The sequence below is a fragment of the Sturnus vulgaris genome, chromosome 3, assembly GCF_052056855.1.
Source record: "Sturnus vulgaris isolate bStuVul1 chromosome 3, bStuVul1.hap1, whole genome shotgun sequence".
NCBI classification, from domain to species: Eukaryota; Metazoa; Chordata; class Aves; order Passeriformes; family Sturnidae; genus Sturnus; species Sturnus vulgaris.
Genome location: NC_142245.1, coordinates 71444363 through 71464164, shown reverse-complemented (window position 1 = coordinate 71464164; position 19802 = coordinate 71444363). Strand labels below are relative to the sequence as shown.

Sequence of the window (19802 nt, the reverse complement as noted above, 5' to 3'; positions counted from 1 at the left end):
CATTTATATTACTGCTACAATTTTATGCATTTTACTGTATCATTACACTGAAACTACTCCAGATGTTAAGGCACTTTTACAAGAACTTTTACCATGGAGAAGTTCCTTTTAAGGACAAGCTTCACAGCAGTGAAAAGAGAGGGGAAGATATATAATCTATTGCACCCTATTTACAAGGCATCTATTTTAGCCTCTCCTAGAGTACAATGGGTAGGAACACCTGATGGGAAGGAATGCAGAAGAGGGAGCCAAATTCTCCTCAACAGTGCCTACTGACAGGATGAGGCAACAAGCACAAATGAAAATATGAAATGCAATCTGGATCCAGGAAAACAGTCTATTGTGAGGACATCCCACGATGGATCAGATTGCCCAAAGGTGTTGCAAAATCTCCTTTTTGGAGATATTTAAAATCTGTCTGCACACTGCCCTGGGCAACTGTCTCCATCTGACCCTGCTTGAACAGGACTTGCTTAGGATTACATGATCTCCAGAAATCCTTGTCAATCTCAACCATTCTGTGATACCAGCAGCTGCTAGAGGAGGACCACAGCTGATTTTACATATTTACATTTGCAGCACCAATAACAACTTTCCTCATCCTTAAAATAATACAATCAAGGTTACAGAGCTGGTGACAAATACTCTCTTAGGTAAGAGTTTACTGATTGTACTAGGAATAGATTTCCCTATTATAAACAGTTACTGTCTTGGGAGACTAAGAAAGGCCATGCAGACTAATCTTAGACTGTTACTGCTATTGCTAACAGCTTTGAATTCCAACTAAATCATCACAAAAGTATATTTTCACTTTTAAAAAGTGTCTGTTGAAGCCATACTCCAGGTGAATAGCTGACTACATATTAGCCACTATAACCTCCAGTTCTGCAAAACTGTATGTTAACTGCCTTGTCATGAAAATCTGCCTCTAGAACCAAATACCCCACACATCCAAAGATGGAAGTCAGTATATGTTAAATGCTCACACAAAAAAAAGGTCTGTTTCAGGTAATATTGGGACAGCATTTCACCCAATATAAATCTGCTTGCTTTTTATCCTTCTATGCACTCTCAATAGGAATCTTACTATGTTTGTGAAACAAATTTCAAATAAAGCCATGAAAACAAAACTTGTTCCACTCCTTCAGCTATAAAGAGAATGAAGCTGGCATTGTGAATATAATTTCTGGAGGACATCACCTTAGAATTATAGAATCATTAGGTTAGAAAAGACCTTTAAGATCACCAAGTCCAAACTAAGCCCAGCACTGTCAAGTCCACTGCTAAACCACGTCTTTAAGTGTCACATTTACAAATCTTTTAAAGACCTCCATGCGTGGTGACTCAACCACTTCCCTGTGCAAGCTCTTCCAGTGTTTTTGTTGAAGAAATTTCACTAGTATTCTCATTTCATGTACCTGTTCTGTGAAAATTAATTTTCATTTTATAATTTGTGTGAGGGCTAAAGCTATTTAGCAACGAATTCCTCCATGATGATTATTCACAGTTGCAAAAGAAAAAGCTGTAATGAACATCTCTGTTAAAGAAATGCAGACCTATTGTAATTTAGTGGTGAATGAAGTAGCAGAACTGCTGCCTCTTGAGAGCCCTTTCCCACAATATGCATCTCACGCAGAATAAAACATCATGTACCCAAAAGTTTCCATCAATTTCTTAGAATAAATTTTGTTTTATTTTGAATATCTATTTGCTACATATTCTGGCATTCATCTTGGATACATATTCTTGCTAACTGTCAGAGAAATATTAAATCCAGACACTTTAAAATGTTTGTCTTAAATCTTTCAAAGGCAATTTCTCTGAAAAGTGAGGGGGTTTGACTTTAAAAAAAAAGAAAAAACCTTTCTTCCAAAATTTGGCTTTCAATTAAATTCTTGTATCACATATACATACATACATCTATGCAATATGCACGTATATATCTCAAAGCCTGTAAATATTTTTTGACTCTTGAAGTATTTGTGTTCACCACTAGATGACTGCCAATTCAGTTCTGTACATTAAGCGAGGAACATAAGAGGAACAGACCTCAACTACCCAGAACTCATTTGCCAGGTACAGTTATTGTCTTATGATGACCTTTGACTTTCATCAGATTCAGCCCTTCTTCAGTTTCTTTAGTTTCTATCTTCTTTGTTGATGTTTAGTCATCTCTGAAAATCTCTCTCTTTCACGCAGATCGCATATCATATTTTCCAGACCATTCTGTTAATTACGAGGCAAACAGCAGTTCTATAAGTAAAAGAATTACTAAACCAGGTGTTAGAAGCAGCTGTGCAGTTTACCTCTGAGGAAGACAATATTTACCTAGAATAATGACAGGTATTTGGTTCATGAACTCAAGTAGCAAACACAGACTTTGATCTGCTGGGCAGACCAGAGAAGCAGAAAGACATATCTGATTGCCTCTCTGGGGAAGGTGAATTCAATATAAGTCAAGGAAATTGTTAGTGGGATGATTCAGAGACAAGAATATTGCATGGACTTTGTGCAAATGGGTGTAAACATCTTTGGTAGGCCACGAAAATCCATCAGAATTGAATAGAAAACTTCCTGAGACTGTCAGCTGCTTGGTCAATGTGACATTGAGGCAGCCTCTCAAGAAGTCACAACTCTGTCTCAACAGCACCAAGCCTTGACACTTTAAAAATATTCTTGCAGTGTATTTTTGGGAAAAACTTTAATCTAGACTTGATGATACAACCATACCTATGATGACATATTCTGCTATCAGTCACAGTTCCAGTCTTTCCATGTTCTGCAGCAATCATTCTGCTACAAGGCACTGTTTATAAGTCACAGACGTCCATAAGGGAAGTGGCAGAAATCACTCTTTCTTTCTAGAAGTATTTTTTCATGCACAAGTGGGAGGACAGAAAACAGATTGAAATCTAAACATAAAATTTTCCAGTAGTGCCATGGCCAAGAATCACAGAAAAAGATACTCTTTCCATGCAGACACATACTAACCCCCGTGGAGTTTAACTTTGGGAAAGCTTAACATAAGCATTAGCTTTAAAAACCAGTACAGGTGCAAAAGGCCACTAAGTCAAAGGAGAAACCTATTTGAGGAATGTACTGATTAGGAATGAAGGCAAAGTTAAGCGGTTTTAATCTCAAAACTGACATTCATTGCAATGCAACAGGACTCATACTGATCTAAAATGAGACTGTTTCTAACATCATCACAATTACCAATTAAGTGTAATTTTTAGAATTCTAATTGAATTAATAAGTTAATAAGCTGTATCACCTAATCCTATAATTTAACTTCTCTAAAAGATTACTTTTCAAACATGTAACCACAGCCATTAAGGTAAGGAAATTTTATAAATATTCTATTATATTACTGGTTATACATAGCAAAAATGAAATAGAAAAAATCCTGTGAAATATTCAGAAAACTGAATGCTTCATTTGTTCAAGTGTTATTTCAGGGGCTACTTATTGAGAACAATGGCAAAAGATGCACTTGCTAAGAAACTGTTCCACAGACACAAGCATCAAAAGAGACAATGGGAACAGTACAATGCAGTAATCATCTAGCATCATTCTTCAGTTTCATAGTCATCATCAATATCATAAAAGCTCTTGCCTCGAATGACAGCAGAAATGCTAGACAAGTTTTACAGCAGTAGTGTGGGAAAAATTTGATTACCAGGTACTGATTCCAATGGATTTTAACGTTTTATCTCTAACAGATAAGACTTTTCCCCCCTAATGCTTCAATACTTTTACCAACTATCACAAAAATTGCCTTTTTCCTACCAAAAGAATCTCACATGATTCTCAACAAAACTTCAGAAAATAAGTCTTATTAAAAATCCAGTGTTTGAGAACACTGAGTGTTTGGAAAAAAAAGCAATACATGTCCACTAAATGAACATAAAGTTTGTTTCAACTACCATCTCTTTTATCTTTTGCTTTACAGTACATGAAATCTAATTTTACCTCTAAAGGCTAATGTAAATTAGTACATTTTGTGTCATCTAAATATAATAATTAAAATAAATAACACTTTTCTTCATTATGCTTCATACATAATTATCAATTATTATGTATTTCTCTGTACTTTAGAGTGTGTTTGCATTCTCCAGTAAGAGCTATTCTAAGTTGTATAACAATATTCAGTATGTATCTCAATATTTTAGGATACAGAACTGCTTATTTAGGGTTGCCTAAGGAAGAGCTTTGTTATGTAATAATTCAGTCATGTTGGCTATGTTGCCCTGTGTCACCTCCCATTAGTTTAAAGGTTCAAAAACATTAGACTTCTTTCTTGGTTTTCTTCTCCCCCAGTATCCAGACAAAGCAGTCTTTCTTAAGCATACTTTTCTATAAATCAGAACTTTTTAAACTTATCTATATTTTTCAGTAGTGTCTAGTTTTGAGACACGCCCCTGTGGCACTCTAAAATACTAAATTAAAACAAAAATACTCAACAATATAGACACTATCCCACTCCCTATCTTGTCCAGTACATCATCATCAAATAGTGCCTCAGGGGAAGGTACACCAAGACAGACATGACAAAGTGCTTCAGAAAAACTCTTTAATCAGCTCTCTACATATAAATTTGATGGGTTGTTTTTCTGCTTTTTTTTCCCTCAAGAAGACATGATTATCAAACTTTATAAACTGTCTCTTAATCTAATTTGATCTAATCTGATCTCTGCTTCTCACCAAATTCCTGTAACCTAGCTGCTCTGTAAGCTGATCATTTTAAAGATACTCATCTCCAACAGCAGCTTGTACTAGGGAAGAAAGTCGATATGTGAGCAAAGAGTAAAAAAATTAAAAATATATAAAAGATTCGAAATTGGTTTTATCACCAGCTTCAGTTTTCTATATGAACACTGTAACTGGGAACAAACACATTACTTCTGGTTCTCAATGTTTCTCCATGATATTTTCATCCTGCCTTCTTCGATCAATAAAGTTACCGAATCCCAGTAGGAAAATTCAGATTATAAAGGTGTCTGTTTATTTTATGTAAAATCTAATAAAAATATATGCTGCAAATATACTTTTTTTTATTTACAGATATTTACATTTCATATCTTCCAACAGAGATAACAAAGAAGAATCTCTTTCAAAATAACGTTCATTGCTCTGAAAATAACCCATCTCAACTTCATTTATGAGGGAGGACCTTTGACTTACCTCTAACAAAATGAGCCACTGTTCTGAGGGATGGTAATTTGAATCTATTATAAGTCAGTAGCTGCTAATGGTTGCCTTTACACTGGCAACTATTAACATTTAGTTTCCATTAAAAAAGGGTAGTTTTTGGCAGATTTGTGATGGGTCTTTATTACATGTTTATGTTCTTCTCCTGAAATTGTTCAGGGAAAGAAAAAGTCTGATACAAGTAACAGCTTTGTAAAATGACATGTAAAAATTAAAATTGTAGATTCTACCTGGCTTGTTTGTTAATGCTCAATAATATCAATTTACATCAAAAGAGCAACTGGTGTAATTTCAGAAAGAGGATATTCTCTGTATCCTTCACTGGAACCAAGGAACCAAGTCACTTAAGTTCCAAACTAAGCCTTCCCCATAGGACCACAACTGATGCTACAGAAGGAGAAACCATAGTTCCTGATAAAAAGTTGTTATTTGAAGTGCAGGGCACCTTCAGGTGGTTGCAACAGGAAGACATAGGAGGACTTAAATGAGTAACTTATTGATGTTTATGTAAACACAAGGTTTATTTATAAACAACACACTTATGCCTTTAGAAATACATAAACTTAACATAAGGAAATGGATCCACTGTATAAGTACTACATCTGTGCTACTGTTTATTTATGAAAAAATAACTTAATAAAACAATGCTCTATAATGTGGTCTTCTGGCAGGGATCTGCATTGACAGACAAGATTCTTAAACTCAATTCCAAGCTTTCAGCCTGCAGATTGGAAAGTGTTTCTGTGAAGAGTTTAATAATTTCAAGAAGAATTTACTGAATTATAGTGGGAAAAATTGAGTCAGTTCTTAAGATTTCAATAAGAACTGCAGAGGACACTACTGTAAGATGTACTTTAGGTTTTTGGGACAGGCTTTTTCTTCTTTTGGGGAGGTTTGTTTTCTGTTTTTTATATGTTGGGTTTTGGTGGATTTGTTTTGGTTGTTTGGCTGATTTGTGGTTTTTCTTCCTTTAATTACAAAAGGATGCCTTCTTATCAGTTTATAAAGTTGCAAGAAATGCATTTGCAGATTATAATTTTCTAAGCACTAAAATGTATCATTTCAGCCTTCTGAAGTTCTATGCATAACTCTCGTTAGAGTAAAAGCATCAAAACTGGTTATAATTATGTCTTTTAAGCACCTCCTTTATAGTTTTGTAAGAAAACTGATGATTTAGATGCTCAAGGAAACACCAGCTTTAATGCTGTGACAGACTTCCAACTCTTCCATTCTCTGTAATAAACACTGAAAAAGCACATTATTTGATAGTATCATGGTCAGTATCTACACATCATGTGGTAAAATGCCCATATCCCACATCCACATGACAGGTGATGAAAATGCCATTTGATGTTTGTTACTTTTGCTACGTTTGCATCTGAATGCCAGCCTAAAAACATTATAGGAAGGGCAGGTTACTCAGGCAGAAATCAAAGACAAAACGAACACTTTTTGCTACCAGAGTCAAAGAAGGACTTTCATTCAAAAGATTTGCTTTTAGCAGTTTCATCCCCACATCCTTGGCTAGGCAAAGCAAGATAACGAATGTTAAAGACATGCTGTCTTCAGACAGCAACAAAGAATCACCCGTTAAACAGATAGTTTTATACTTCTTAATAATTTATTAGCACACTTATTTACAACTGCTTATGGCCACATATCCCACAGGATAGCTGGGAAATAACCTATTTTGTTAGGCAAACATAATTTGCTTTGCCATCACTCCCACACCTACAAGTTTACAATGACATATATATGTGTATATCTTATCACAATCCTAGTATTGGAGCATTGCAGAGTCAAAATGAGAAAACCTATCAAAATAACCCCATCATCTCATATAAATGCACCCCAATCCAATAAGTCAGCACATTACTGCATTGTTAGTTAAGCAGCAAAACACAAACATGCCCTTCCTTGCCAACCATTCCACTGCTAATATAAAAACTACTAAAATATCCCAAACCAATTCATCTTTAGGCTCAATTCTGTTCTAAAATCCATGGTTTAGCAATAAGCAATCTGCTACAGGATGCAGTTATGAAGTAAGGTTTTATCCATATAATTTTCTATAAACAACATAATTTATCACTGCAATCAGCTGGCCAAGAAGAGCCATCATCCAAAAGGTTAGTTTAAGTAAGGTGATCAAAACGTGAACATGAATGTACAAAAGAATTGTTAACACATGTGATCTGATCAATCTATTGCTTTGTACTGTAAAGGCTTTTGAAGAAATTAGTGCTCATTTTCAACAGTTTTTATTATCTTGAAAGATGTAGAACTTTGCCATGATCACAAAAACCTAGCACACACACGCATATGCCCTTCAATATTTTAAGCTTCAGTTGATACCAAGTTTGTATTCATAATTAATGCATCATGATTTCACAAAGCAGAAAATGAAAATGCTTTCTTCTGAATTGTTATATGTTCAAAAAACAAAATCTGCAATGATTTTGTAATAGTACAACAGCAGAGTTTACCTTACAGGAGACTTTCTAACTGACATTTCAAGACATCTAGAGTCCTTGTACCTCAGAGATCAAAAACTGTAAAACCCAAAACACCACCCCAAAACCTTATTTGGCATAACTTTAGCAAACTTATGAGAAGTATGAGCACTAGTTTAAAAGAAAACACCAAAAACACAAACCCTGAGCCTTGATTCTTGTTTACATCATTACAGTTATATTCTGTAACAGTAGCAAGAAGAGGAAAATTACTACAAATTAACAACAACAATTCCTATATTTAATGTTATTTAAAAATCAAAGTGTTACCTAAGGCAATTACCTTGCAGCCTTTTAATATCTACAGGGAAAAGCCTAAGGGAAAATAATTGACTTTGCTAATTTTACCCTTGGCAATTATAAAATAGCTCTGCATTTCATTACGACTACAGAATTTCACATCTAATTGTCAGCCCCGAGAGAAGCAGAGAGATAAATGCATCATATACAAACTCAGACAAGAATTTAACAGCACAATAAAATTATCCTGGTAGCAGTGAGTTCAGTTATGTTAAAGCCCCCTTTAATTTAAATTCTTGTCTATACAATAGCTATGCATGTCTATGGAGGTTATAGCTACCATGGTCAGTACCATGCATGATAAAATGCTGCTCATTTCATTAGCCAATTTCCTAAATGCCAGCAAAAAAAGCAGTACTGTGGGTTTTTTTACTTTTTACATCAAAGAACACAAAACATTATGAAGGAAAAAAGTCACAGTTATTTCACACTGCTAAAAAACAGATGCCAGATTTGAAAATTCATCATTTACAAAAGAATAAATACAGTATGTTTAAATCATTGCACCTGTCAAGAGATTTCTATAGCTTGTACTTCAATTTTTCTAACTTTGCTAGAAGGGTTAGACGTATGAAAAAGAATAATTTACTAAGTCAATCAGTTTCCATAATGGCATCCCACTTATCGTATGTAGAAGCTATGAAAGTATTTAGATGTCAAAAAAATGAAAAAAAGTGCTAAAATGTTTTGGCAGAATTTTCCAACATGCAGTATAATGATTGCTTTAAAAAAAAAAAAAAAGTATTTCTTTGCACTTGTGCTTCATTTCACTGTAGGCTTGTTTCCTGGCAAGTCTTCAGGGATTATACATTCCTGCTGCAATACTTAATGATGTACTAAATGCAAAGTAATAGTTGCTACATTTTATAAAAGTTTCCTCTTATGTTGAAACAGAAAATTGATGTAGGGTTAAATCCTTTGGCCTATCTTGAGAAACTTACAGAGTACTAAGAAAAAATGAACTGATACAAATTAATAATAATTACTAAAATCAATTACACCTCGTTTTGGTTATGGTATGCACTATTTAAATTTTTTTTCAAATACTTCCTGCAAGTTAGCACCATAATGGCTTAACCCACTATTTCAGTAGACTGACATCTAATTTTCTGTCTCTTCTCTTGAATCTCAGCTCTGTGTTAGCAAATGACACCACTTCTGAGAGAAACTGTCATACTCATGATCAAAGTAGTACAGAAATACTCAACTACCACAAGGAAACTTAGCATGAGATCTAAAAAAATTAGACTCCTTAGGCTCACAATTACAACTATGCTGGTTGTTGACAATTGCACAAGACGAACATTTATTTTACATTACATCATGGCAGCAATATTCAAATATATGAAAAGCACCTCTGCAAAAAAGTACTGTCTCCTGTTTCCATTGGAATGGCACACTTAGCTCTTCAGCCAGACAGGCAGTTGGGTGTTACACCAGGATGGCACAGGGATGCCCAGGAATCTCTCTCCACCACAGGAGGTTTTAAGAACCAGTCAGACAAATGTGGGTCAAGAATGATTTTGTGCAGCTGATCCTATCTGGCAAGAAGAAGAACCAGCTAGAGAGAGGATCTCTTAATGTCTCCATGAGTCTCATTTTCTAAGATAATACACAACTTGTTTCTCATTAAAAACATCTCCCTGTAAAGTTTCAGTTTGGCTAAGCAGTTGGATTGCAGCTGCTCTTTAGAAGCCAGTACATCCACATTAGCAGGGCAATCCAATATTCAGTACATCCAAATCCCTAACAATATTAAGAACAAAAAGTCACCTGAGACAAAGCAGTAAAGCCTTTTGCTCCCTAAATTATCTAAGACACAAAACCTTTCACAAAGCACAAAGTAAAAGAAAATAACAGACCAAACATGTCTTCAGCTGGCACTTTACCAGAGGTGTTGTAGCCTGACATGTCATGAACATGCCACTGCATATGCCTTAAATTCATCAAATTAACCACCCATCCGTTACTACAGTGCTTCAGAATGTCTACTAAAGACCTCATCACAGTAATTCCACAGGAGAATGGTAAACACGTTCACAGCAGCAGCAGCCTGTCAAATTTACAGCTATAACGGTAAGCATGCTGATTTTTAAATGATGCTCCATATATACATACATAACTACAGATTTTTTTAGGGGGCCTCTCTTTCAAAATACTTGCTAATATTTACTTGCTTTGGCAGTAGAGGAATTTTTTTCTTTTTACCTTGGTATTCTGCAACTGTGCAAGGCTTGTGCAAGCATTTGCTAGAAGAAAATCTCCACTCAAAACAGCCATTTTATTCCCAAACTGCATATCCTTCAGTGGCCCATCACAGGACTTGAGCTCACCAATGTTTACTATGCCACGATGCACCAGAAAGGCAGTATGGATCAGCTCTGTAATCTCAGCCAGACTTCTTTGACTGAAAGAAAGAAAAGCACAATTATGTTTGATGCTATGAATAGAACAGAGATTCTTAGTGAAAATAAACAAACAACCACATGCGCTAAACAAGTATTTTATTAATTATCATGTAGCTCTTCTATGTACTTCTGAAGCCACAACCAGGAGGTGTTAAACACAGAGAATTGTTGCTAAGTATTTCCAGGCAAGCCACAGGTACCACAGGTTCCACTGGGGAGAATGCTGTCCTTTGTTTGAATTCTATCACAAAATAAAGCAAAATAATCAATATAGTCCTCATGGTGCTTTCTTTTTCTGTTTTGTCTAACAGAGGCTTGAAGGACACTGACATGAAGAAAATGCCAAGCAGAAAGTAATGATGGAAAGAAACAAAGGACATATCACCAGAGGAGTTCTGAGTGAGCCAATTCAAACAACGTAAGAATGCTGCAGTAAATGACTACTCAAATTAGAGTTAAATTAATAACAGAATACCTTGTAGTTCAATGGTATCAAAATGGAAGGGTTCAGGCAGGAGAGGAAAAACAGTTGAACATTTTAGAACTGTGTGCTAATGGTATTTCACGGATGGTTTTAGTCAGAAGCAGCAAAGGTGACTATCTAGCAAGGGGGCCAATTTTATTGGACAGGTTTACAAATCGCTTCTTACTCCAACACGTAGTGTGATACATTCTGGGTTTAGGGGTTACAAACTCCTATGAGAGGCTTGCCACAGAAGTTGTTCCATAGAGGCTTGCACTCTATTTTAATTTTTTGGAAAAGACAAGAAAAGAGTCATTAGCACAGCCCTCTCCTCCCACAATCCAACCCTGTACCCCTCAACAGTGACTGTCACTCCAAGGTGCCCAGAGATGTCACCACAGCTCAGAACGACAATGGGGTGTTGAACCTACATAATAACTGAGCAGGAGCAAGGGGAGGGGGAAACAGAGCAATGCACTGGAGCATCCTTTTAATGCTAGATACATACAAGACTCATTCTTACAAAATCTTCAGCACATTCACATCTTTTCTGACTCAAGCAGTTCCCTTTATGCCATGGAGATTTCACATATGAGCAAAAATGCAATCCATGCCCTCAACTAAACAGATGACTAAAGGCCTTGAAGTTCTAATTAATTACAACATAGTACAAAGGCGTGTTATGCTCTCTGTGCTCATTCAGAAGTGGCCAAGCACTGATTCATTGAGTAAGCAAACTGTTCCGTACCTTCATGTACAAGGATACCTGCTGGTACACGCTCAGGTTAGATTCTATCTCAGTACTAGCACAGTGCTGAGCAAATGAATTCTGTTTCCTCTGGACAGTGCACATGTGTTCCAACTGCCTGAGACCATATTAATCTGAAGTAACCTTCTGCCCCAAATATATGTGACCTGTGAACAGTCCCAGCAGCAACTGGTTCAGGGCAGTGGTCAGTGGCAATTAGCAAGAAAGAAGAGATGGGGCAGTCACACAGCCTGGGCTGCACACAGAAGGTAGATGACTCGGAGGGAGAGGATAAATAGAGGTTCCCCGTGTATTTTGCCATGGACAAAAAACCCTAAGCTTTTACAGTTCACAAATTGTTGGCTCCATGCAGACAAAAACAATTAAAAAACCAAACAGTCATTCTCCATGTAGACAGTAAATCTGAAGGCTGAGGCTGCTTTTCAAAGATGTGGAGGAGAAACTCGCGCAGCCTAGTCACAGTATTGTAATCATGCTTGGTTCGGCTCTAACAAAGGGTTAATAAATTTTCAAGCTCGGAGAAAAAGACTAACAAGACATCCCGATGCTCCTGCTGTCATTGTCAGGGCAGCCCTTGGAGGAAATGTCCGAATCAATTCGGTTTATCAGATGGACAGCTGATCAACATTAAACAGACTTGCTCTGGGCAGATTGAGACGAGCTACCTGTTATGAATAGCAATGAGAGCCCTCTGCTCCCTGCTGCCGAGCTCTGCCATTTCCGACTGCCGCAGATCCCAGGACATATGGGGATCCCTAGTGACGAGCACGTAAAGCTGCAGCTAACTCCGGCGACGGCTCATTTCCCCCGGCTGAAAGCAGGCATTAATATCCTGAGGAGACCAGGCCCGCCTCTGTGACCCCCAACTATTGAAGCAAAACAACGACTGTCCTATTTCTTCGTTTAATAAGCTTTTAATGAAGGAAATCAAAATCCCCTTTTTGACTTCAGCATCGCTCTTCATGAAAAGGTTACACAAATACATCAGTGTCATGCTTTCCAAATGCTCAGGATCTGGATGTTTTCATTTCTTTTTCTATAATCCGTTTGTTCTTCAAATAGTATTCACATTATTTGTGCTAACAAGAACCACATTAGGCAGATAATCTATGTCTAATTCTGATCTTACATACTACTCTTCCACTCTGTCTGCCTAGCAGACTAAAAATACAAGAATCAATGCTATTGCAGAAATCCCAGGCAATGCATTTTTTAATGCTTTTTGTGAGAATCTCTAGAATACCCAGGCACAATACCAAGTCCACAGTGCGGCAGATACAGGAGGATCCTTGACACACGACTTTGTAAAAACCAGTATCCAACAAATAAATACTGCTGTAATGAAGCTGCTGCTAAATGGCTGAAGAAATACTACACATAGCTTTCTCCTTCTGCAATACAGTTTAGTGATTAAATAATTTTGTATTTGAAAGCCGACCCGAAAATAAAAAAAAAATGTTTTAACAATACTGGATTTAGAAACACGGCAATGGGATGACAAACTCTGACTGCTTCCATCTGGTTTTTGCTCCAGAGCCCACAGTAACAAACAAAAGAAGCGGCTGCTGCAAGAATTATCTGTACTTACCTTGGTACAAGGTAGTACTGAGAAAACAGTCAACATTTCTGAACACACAAAGCTCCTAAATGGAAGCATGCTACGAATCAGGAAAGCTTTATTACCAAATGCTAACATACTTCCACACCTTTCACCTCTGAAGCAAGAACTCCCTGCAAACCACCACCGAAGTTCCTAATTTCAAGTTCTACTCTAAAAAGAAATAATAGGATTCTCTAAAACATATGATAAAAGAGACATATTAAATAATACAGTTGTATTGAACTTGAGCTAGTTTACCTTTCAGTATCAGCTAACCATCAGAACAACACTGGACTTCTCAAGGGATGACAGGCTATGCAAAGAAATATTTAATAATTTAAAATGTTAGTTTTAAGCATGATATTTCACAAAAATGGGCCAAAGACTTAAATTAGCCACTAAAAATCATATTTGAAAATTTTTGAAGCAACTACAATGAACAAAGATAATGAAACTGATAGATCAAAAATTCTTTAAGAACTCTTATCATTGAAGCTTTGAATTAAAGTGACTAACAGTACACACCCAAGATTTGAATATTTTCTTTGTGATTGTCAATTCAATAGTTTCCCTTCAATACAAAAAGTATTAATTCGGATGAAAAGCCTTACATTCAGGATTAAAAAAAAATTAAAATACCATCATCCATTCCATTTCAGTGACAACTATAATAATCTTTATATACACACACCTATGAATTTGAAATAAAAAGAAATAGTGTCTTTAATGGAAAATTACATATGAAAAAACATTAACTAAAGAATTAAAGTAATTATTTCAAGTACTGACTATGTATTTGAGTAGCACTTGGTATCTTATTTTTTTTGTGAACAGTGAACAGAAAGAAAAGTTCTAGAAGACAAGAAGGTGCTTAAACTAAGTTCAGATTGATCCTGTATGCTCTGGTGCTGGTGCTGTACCAAGATAGTTCACTTAGTCCCACAGCAAGAAAGGGCAGTGATTTTTACAGTTCTTTTACCCATTCACCTGTCAAAGTCAATGCCATGGTTAATGAACCATGATTAGAGGAACAATTCATAGTGAGTAACAAACAGCATCATAGCGATGGAAAATCTCATTCCCATTTTCTGCGTATAGTCTCTTTTATAAGAAATTAAATGGCAGGGGGCAGGTGTTTAAGCCAGTCAACATGTGTGGTAGATGCTGTTATTTCACTAACAGGAAAAATTTTCAGGGTAAAGCACAGATTTGAGCAGAGCACCAAATATTCACTGCATTAGCATGATTCATGTATCTGTTAACCAGCAGAAAACATCTACCCACTCCTATCCCTTAACAAGGTTAGAGACCAAGATTTCTGTGGTTCCTTCTATCTTGATCCTAAGACATAGGAACATCTTCCACCTGAGGGATAAATCAAGTCGAAAGACATCAGGTCTATGAAGTTTGTTGATTATGCTGCTTAATTGCATTCCTAACAACCAGTTTATTTTTAAACTGGCTACATATTCTACTTCTTTCATCTCTCTCCCTTCCTAGTATCACAAAGTTTTTGAAGTAAAATTTCTACCAGTGCTCCTTCATGTATTTTTCTCTATTCATTTTTTAAAAGCTCTTACATTTTCACTCTCTGTCGCCCCCACCATTGATTACTGCTTAGGTTCTTTACTACTACTCCGCCTATTATAGGATTTGAAAATGTCTTCTGATTTTTAGTGGGCAGACATTCACTTGAACTTGGCAAGCCAGTTTCCCTATGCATAGTAGGCGGTTGGCAGTGAAGACTGAGAAGCCTGACTTGAAGTCAGGGTCCTGTTCCCTTCCCTAGTGCAGGAATTTTGAAGAGTTTACACAGGTCTTGGCTTCATTGTTAGGGCTGCCACAGAACAACCAATTCCCACTTTGTACTCCAGACAGCAACACGCAAGTGAACCATCTTTTATCAGTTTCCGACTAGTGTCACCACAGCAGAGGCAGAAGCCTTCCAGCCTGGGAGCCAGCTACCCATACCAGACTGCAAGAATCCACATTTGCACCGTCATCCCCAGCAAAACCAAGCCCTAACTGTTGAACTTGTGTCTGGCTTACTCCTGTAACCAGCAGCAGTGGCCAAAGAACAGTGATCACAACCTATAGAACAGTTTCCTTCGTTAGATGGCCTCACCACGGCAATTCCCTTTCAAGTCTAAAATAAAATAATCCCATCCTGGAAACAAAAGCATCAATTATGGAAAATATGTGAGAGAATCTAGACAAAGACCTGGTAGAGATCACTACGTCAAGCTTGGTTTAAAAGGAAGAAGTGTTAATCTGAAAAGCCAGAAGGAAAATACCAGCAGAATTGCTAAGTCAAACTGATGCTTTCCAGTTCCCAGAGGCAGGCACACAGGCTGGGACATATAAAGAAGGGAATATCAAGAGGAAACCTGCTCAGTAAGAACTACCTAGCTACTGTAAGATCCAGAAACCATTGACAATGCAGCTGTGTGAACAATGAGGAGCAGGTGGGCTGGGCTGACATGGTAAGAATCCAGATACATTTGCTGTACAGAAAAATCTTGTCATGTTGGGACTTTATTTGCAAGAATACAAAGGACATTTTGGAAGGGGGAGGTATTACAAGGACAGTAATATGTGGTGGCAGGCCTAGGTATGTTTTTTAATCCCCACAAACCAGGATATGTGAAACTTAAATAGCTTTGCATCTTATTTCAGTTATTACAGATTTCATAAGCACTAGAAACCGTTAAAAAGGGAGATATCAATTACTTTTCCTGTTCTCAGAGATCCTTCCTACACTGCTAGAGAAGAAACAGATTTGAGACATGAGCCAGTACTTATGTAAGTATTGTTAAAAAGAAAAAAAGAGCTTTATAGCTTAGGTTTTATGGCTTTTTTATTTTTTAAAGGAAGGATGGCTAGCTTAACCTAACTGATCAAACCAAAGGAAAAATCAAGAGTATTCACCTAAAGATAGAAAGAAAAAATTAATAAGTTATCTGGAAAAAGACTTCTTGGATTACTTGAACACTGATGCCAAAAATCAATAATAGAATTTAGAGCTACTAATTTATAAGCATATTGTCAAATTTATAAAATCACACATCATAATCACATTTAAAAATCACTGGTTATCCCTATGGGAAGATTCACATTTCCAAAATGAAGTAAAGCTGACAAATGCAATATTGTGTTTTTATAAGGCAATTATCAAGATTTAAACTTTTAATAAAAGGCAGGTTGAAATTCCAGTTAGTATCTGCTACAGACTATATGAACAGCTACTTAGACTACATTAAGTACTTAATCAAGTAATAGCACGAGCTAAGATGTTTACTTCTTCAAAGACCTATTTATTTTATTTTGTAAATAATGATGCAGATATTCAGTGTTCAGTATGCTCATGCAATAATGTATATTGGCAATATGTAGGTATATTGACAATGTATTGATGCTACGTTGAATTTCTAAAAGGAATTTTGCTAACTCAAGAAATGTTGCACTTAACCTGAATTCTCTATATTAAAGACTCAATTTGCTACAAAGACCTCATATCAGAAAAATTTATGTAAAAGTGAATGTGAGGTCAACACGTTTGTTATATGAAAACAATACAATCCCAACCAGTATACAAACATTCTTTATAAATATGACAGATAATATTCACAGGCATATATTATACATAAGCAATATTTTCAAAGATAAAACAAGCTGAATTACTTAGAAAAATTAAAATTGTGAATACTTTTTGGAAACTCCTTATGAATATTTCGCTATATGACCAAAAAGCCACAAATCCCCAATTAAAAAGACTAAGCTGATTAAACAAATAGAAAAAAAAGAAAATAAAAAGTGGTTTAGACAAAGTTGAATCAGCTAAAATTCCTTCCCTGTCTAACTTAGACAAAATTAAAAACTGATAGGAACAAATACAGACCAGAGAAACTAGGCAAGGAAGAATATTAATAAAGGATTGGATAAGAAAATGCAGAGATGGACAGGGAGCTGAGCAAAGGCAATTTAAAAATGGGTATACTAAAAAAGCCCAATAACAACTTTAAGAACTGCATTGGTCCATTATGTTAGGCAGAAACAAAACCACATAAAGGCAAGGCACTGTAGAAAGCCTATTATATTTTAAGGAACATATTTACACAAGCAGGTGTTTATAGCTCTTAGCCCAGAAGTGAATATTGGTCATGAACAGCAGCAGTGGTTAAGATTTTACAGTTAGCAGGTCCAGAGAACTCACACTCAGGAGAGAAGGCAACAGAAAAGGAATAACAGAGCTAATAAACAGCAAAGAGAGTGAATCATCCTCTATATGGAGCCAACTGAGCTGGTTCAATATGCTTTACTCAAGTTAAAATATGCAATGCAAAAAAAAAAAAATCAATCAAAATATCTCAGTGCAGACCACATGCATACAGGACTAGAGACTCTTTCAAGAAGAAAGCACCCAAAATTTGGAAAGGGTGGAAGGAGGGTAAAGGAACAGGTCATCCGAGATAATCAGCTAAGATACAGAATGTGACTGTGGTCAAATAGACCAGTAGGATCCACAGATGATTTAAGGGAAGAATATTAGCAAAAGTAGTGTTTCTGTTAACCCCAAGTTTCTGATACTAGCAAAAATTATCACTTGAAAACTTCAGCCAAGAACAATTTGAGAAAGTATGACTTTTCTCAACATTTTTGTCCTAACAATCAAAGCAAAGAAAACAGACGAAGTGAGGATCAAAAGCTAATGCACGGAGAAGGCTGATATTGAACAGTAGATTTGGTCACAGATATTTAAAGAAAGTTTAAGCATCTATAGTACAGAAAACAAATTCAACAGAATATGCTGATTATCAAACAAACATAAAATAACATGCAGTAGTCTGACCCTAGGGTAATCAAAAAGAGCAACAATGGACTCTCCATCAACAATGCCATTGAAAGTAACACTTAATGAAGACCCATTGCACAAATATTAAAACTGATTAAAGTTGGGGAAATCCTATGTTTTTTAAAGGAGCCAATATGTCTACCACAATGATATCTCTTAGTTAATCATATATGAATGAACAGTAAAGGAAAGGAAATTTTTCAGATAATAAACAGAAGATGACTGGATTAAGCAGCATATGTTGGTCCTTCTACCTGAAAACTTATCATTGGCCAGAAGCCCATTTTTCTTTAAGGAGGTATAAATACTTTCAGCACTGAGTCTTACAAATGCATTTATTTCAGCCACCTTCTTCAGGAGAAACACCAAAACCAGAACCATTCAGCCTATTAGAGTTACTTCCCATTCCCAGTGCAGGAGGACACAAAGCCACCATCAGGCAGGGAACCTCTCCTTTTATGGCAGGTATATCAATTCTGTCTTTCAGTGCATAGAAAATAAATATTTCAAAATATATTTGAAGCAAGTTCTGCAAGAGGAAACAACCTACATTCAAGATTCATGTTTGTCTTCACATATTTAGGTATCCACACTGGTAATGCAGTACCAACCTGGGAATACATACAATTATTCCCACTAAGAATAGGAGATAAAGAAAACAGGGACCTTCTACAAAATTATTTTATGGATATAAGGGTGTGTATTTTACATAAGTATACATATTTTATTTAATTACGGTTTTCCATATAACCATTAGGAGGTTCTAGCCATGCAAGTCACATTTATTAAAGCCAGCATGTCAAATAAGAGTTGACAATTACAGGCTATATCAATACACATTATGCCAGATGGTAATGAGCCTTACACAGAGGGCCAGCCATCCAAAATAATCACACCATTTTCCACAGAAATGTTGAAGAGGTTATGGTTTATTACACAGTGCTCATTAGATATACAGTGGCAGCATTAGCAATTTTTCCTTCATTTGTGTCTCATTTAAGACTCTGCCCCCACAAGCCCATTCAAATTAGTACACAAGGTTAAAATCATTACGGTCAGTGGGAAAAAAACAATTAAGTTTTATTTTTATTTTACAGTAATGGTAGATCAAAGGTCCCTGGAATCTATTATTCTCTCTACTATTATCTAACACAGGATACTAAAAGGAATGAAATTCACTGTCATTTGCTGTGAAGGCAACCAATTTTAAATGGGTAAACTTTGTATTTCTTAATTAATAACTCTAAGTGAAAACAACAGTTAGGTTGTGACACAATGTGAAAAAAAGTCAGAAAACTAAAAGTTGAAACTGAACTTTCAGCCTTGGCTTTCTCATCTGCTTTTCAATCTGCTGCTTTAACAGCACAGAAATACTTAAGTGTCCAAAAGGCAACTAATCCTTCACAGCAGGTGGAAAAAACAGTTGTCTCAAATAACCAGAGTGTCATCTCTGAGAAAACACCTATAAAATGATTTAAAGTACCTTTCTAATCAGCTGCATATGTTGACTTCCAGTTAGAAAATTACTGTTGGAGACATTTATTTTCCTGCCTTTTTGTGTTTATAGATGGTATGTGGGTGAAAAGATGTAATGAGGCAAAAGTGAAAATTTGTCAGCATAAGCAAGGATATGCATATTGCTTAAAAACAAGCCAATGTCCCCCAAACTCCAACTGACAGCCAGCA

At 36.1% G+C, this 19802-nt stretch overlaps 1 protein-coding gene across 2 annotated transcripts in view; it reads right to left on the bottom strand.

The window, feature by feature from the left end:
• PDSS2 (decaprenyl diphosphate synthase subunit 2) overlaps positions 1-19802 on the bottom strand; it is a 111027-nt gene that overhangs the window by 30822 nt on the left and 60403 nt on the right. For both annotated transcript variants that reach the window (XM_014887893.2, XM_088161941.1), the window contains one exon: positions 10233-10431. In XM_014887893.2, the coding sequence (XP_014743379.1) occupies positions 10233-10431 (199 nt within the window). The remainder of the gene's footprint in view (positions 1-10232; positions 10432-19802) is intronic.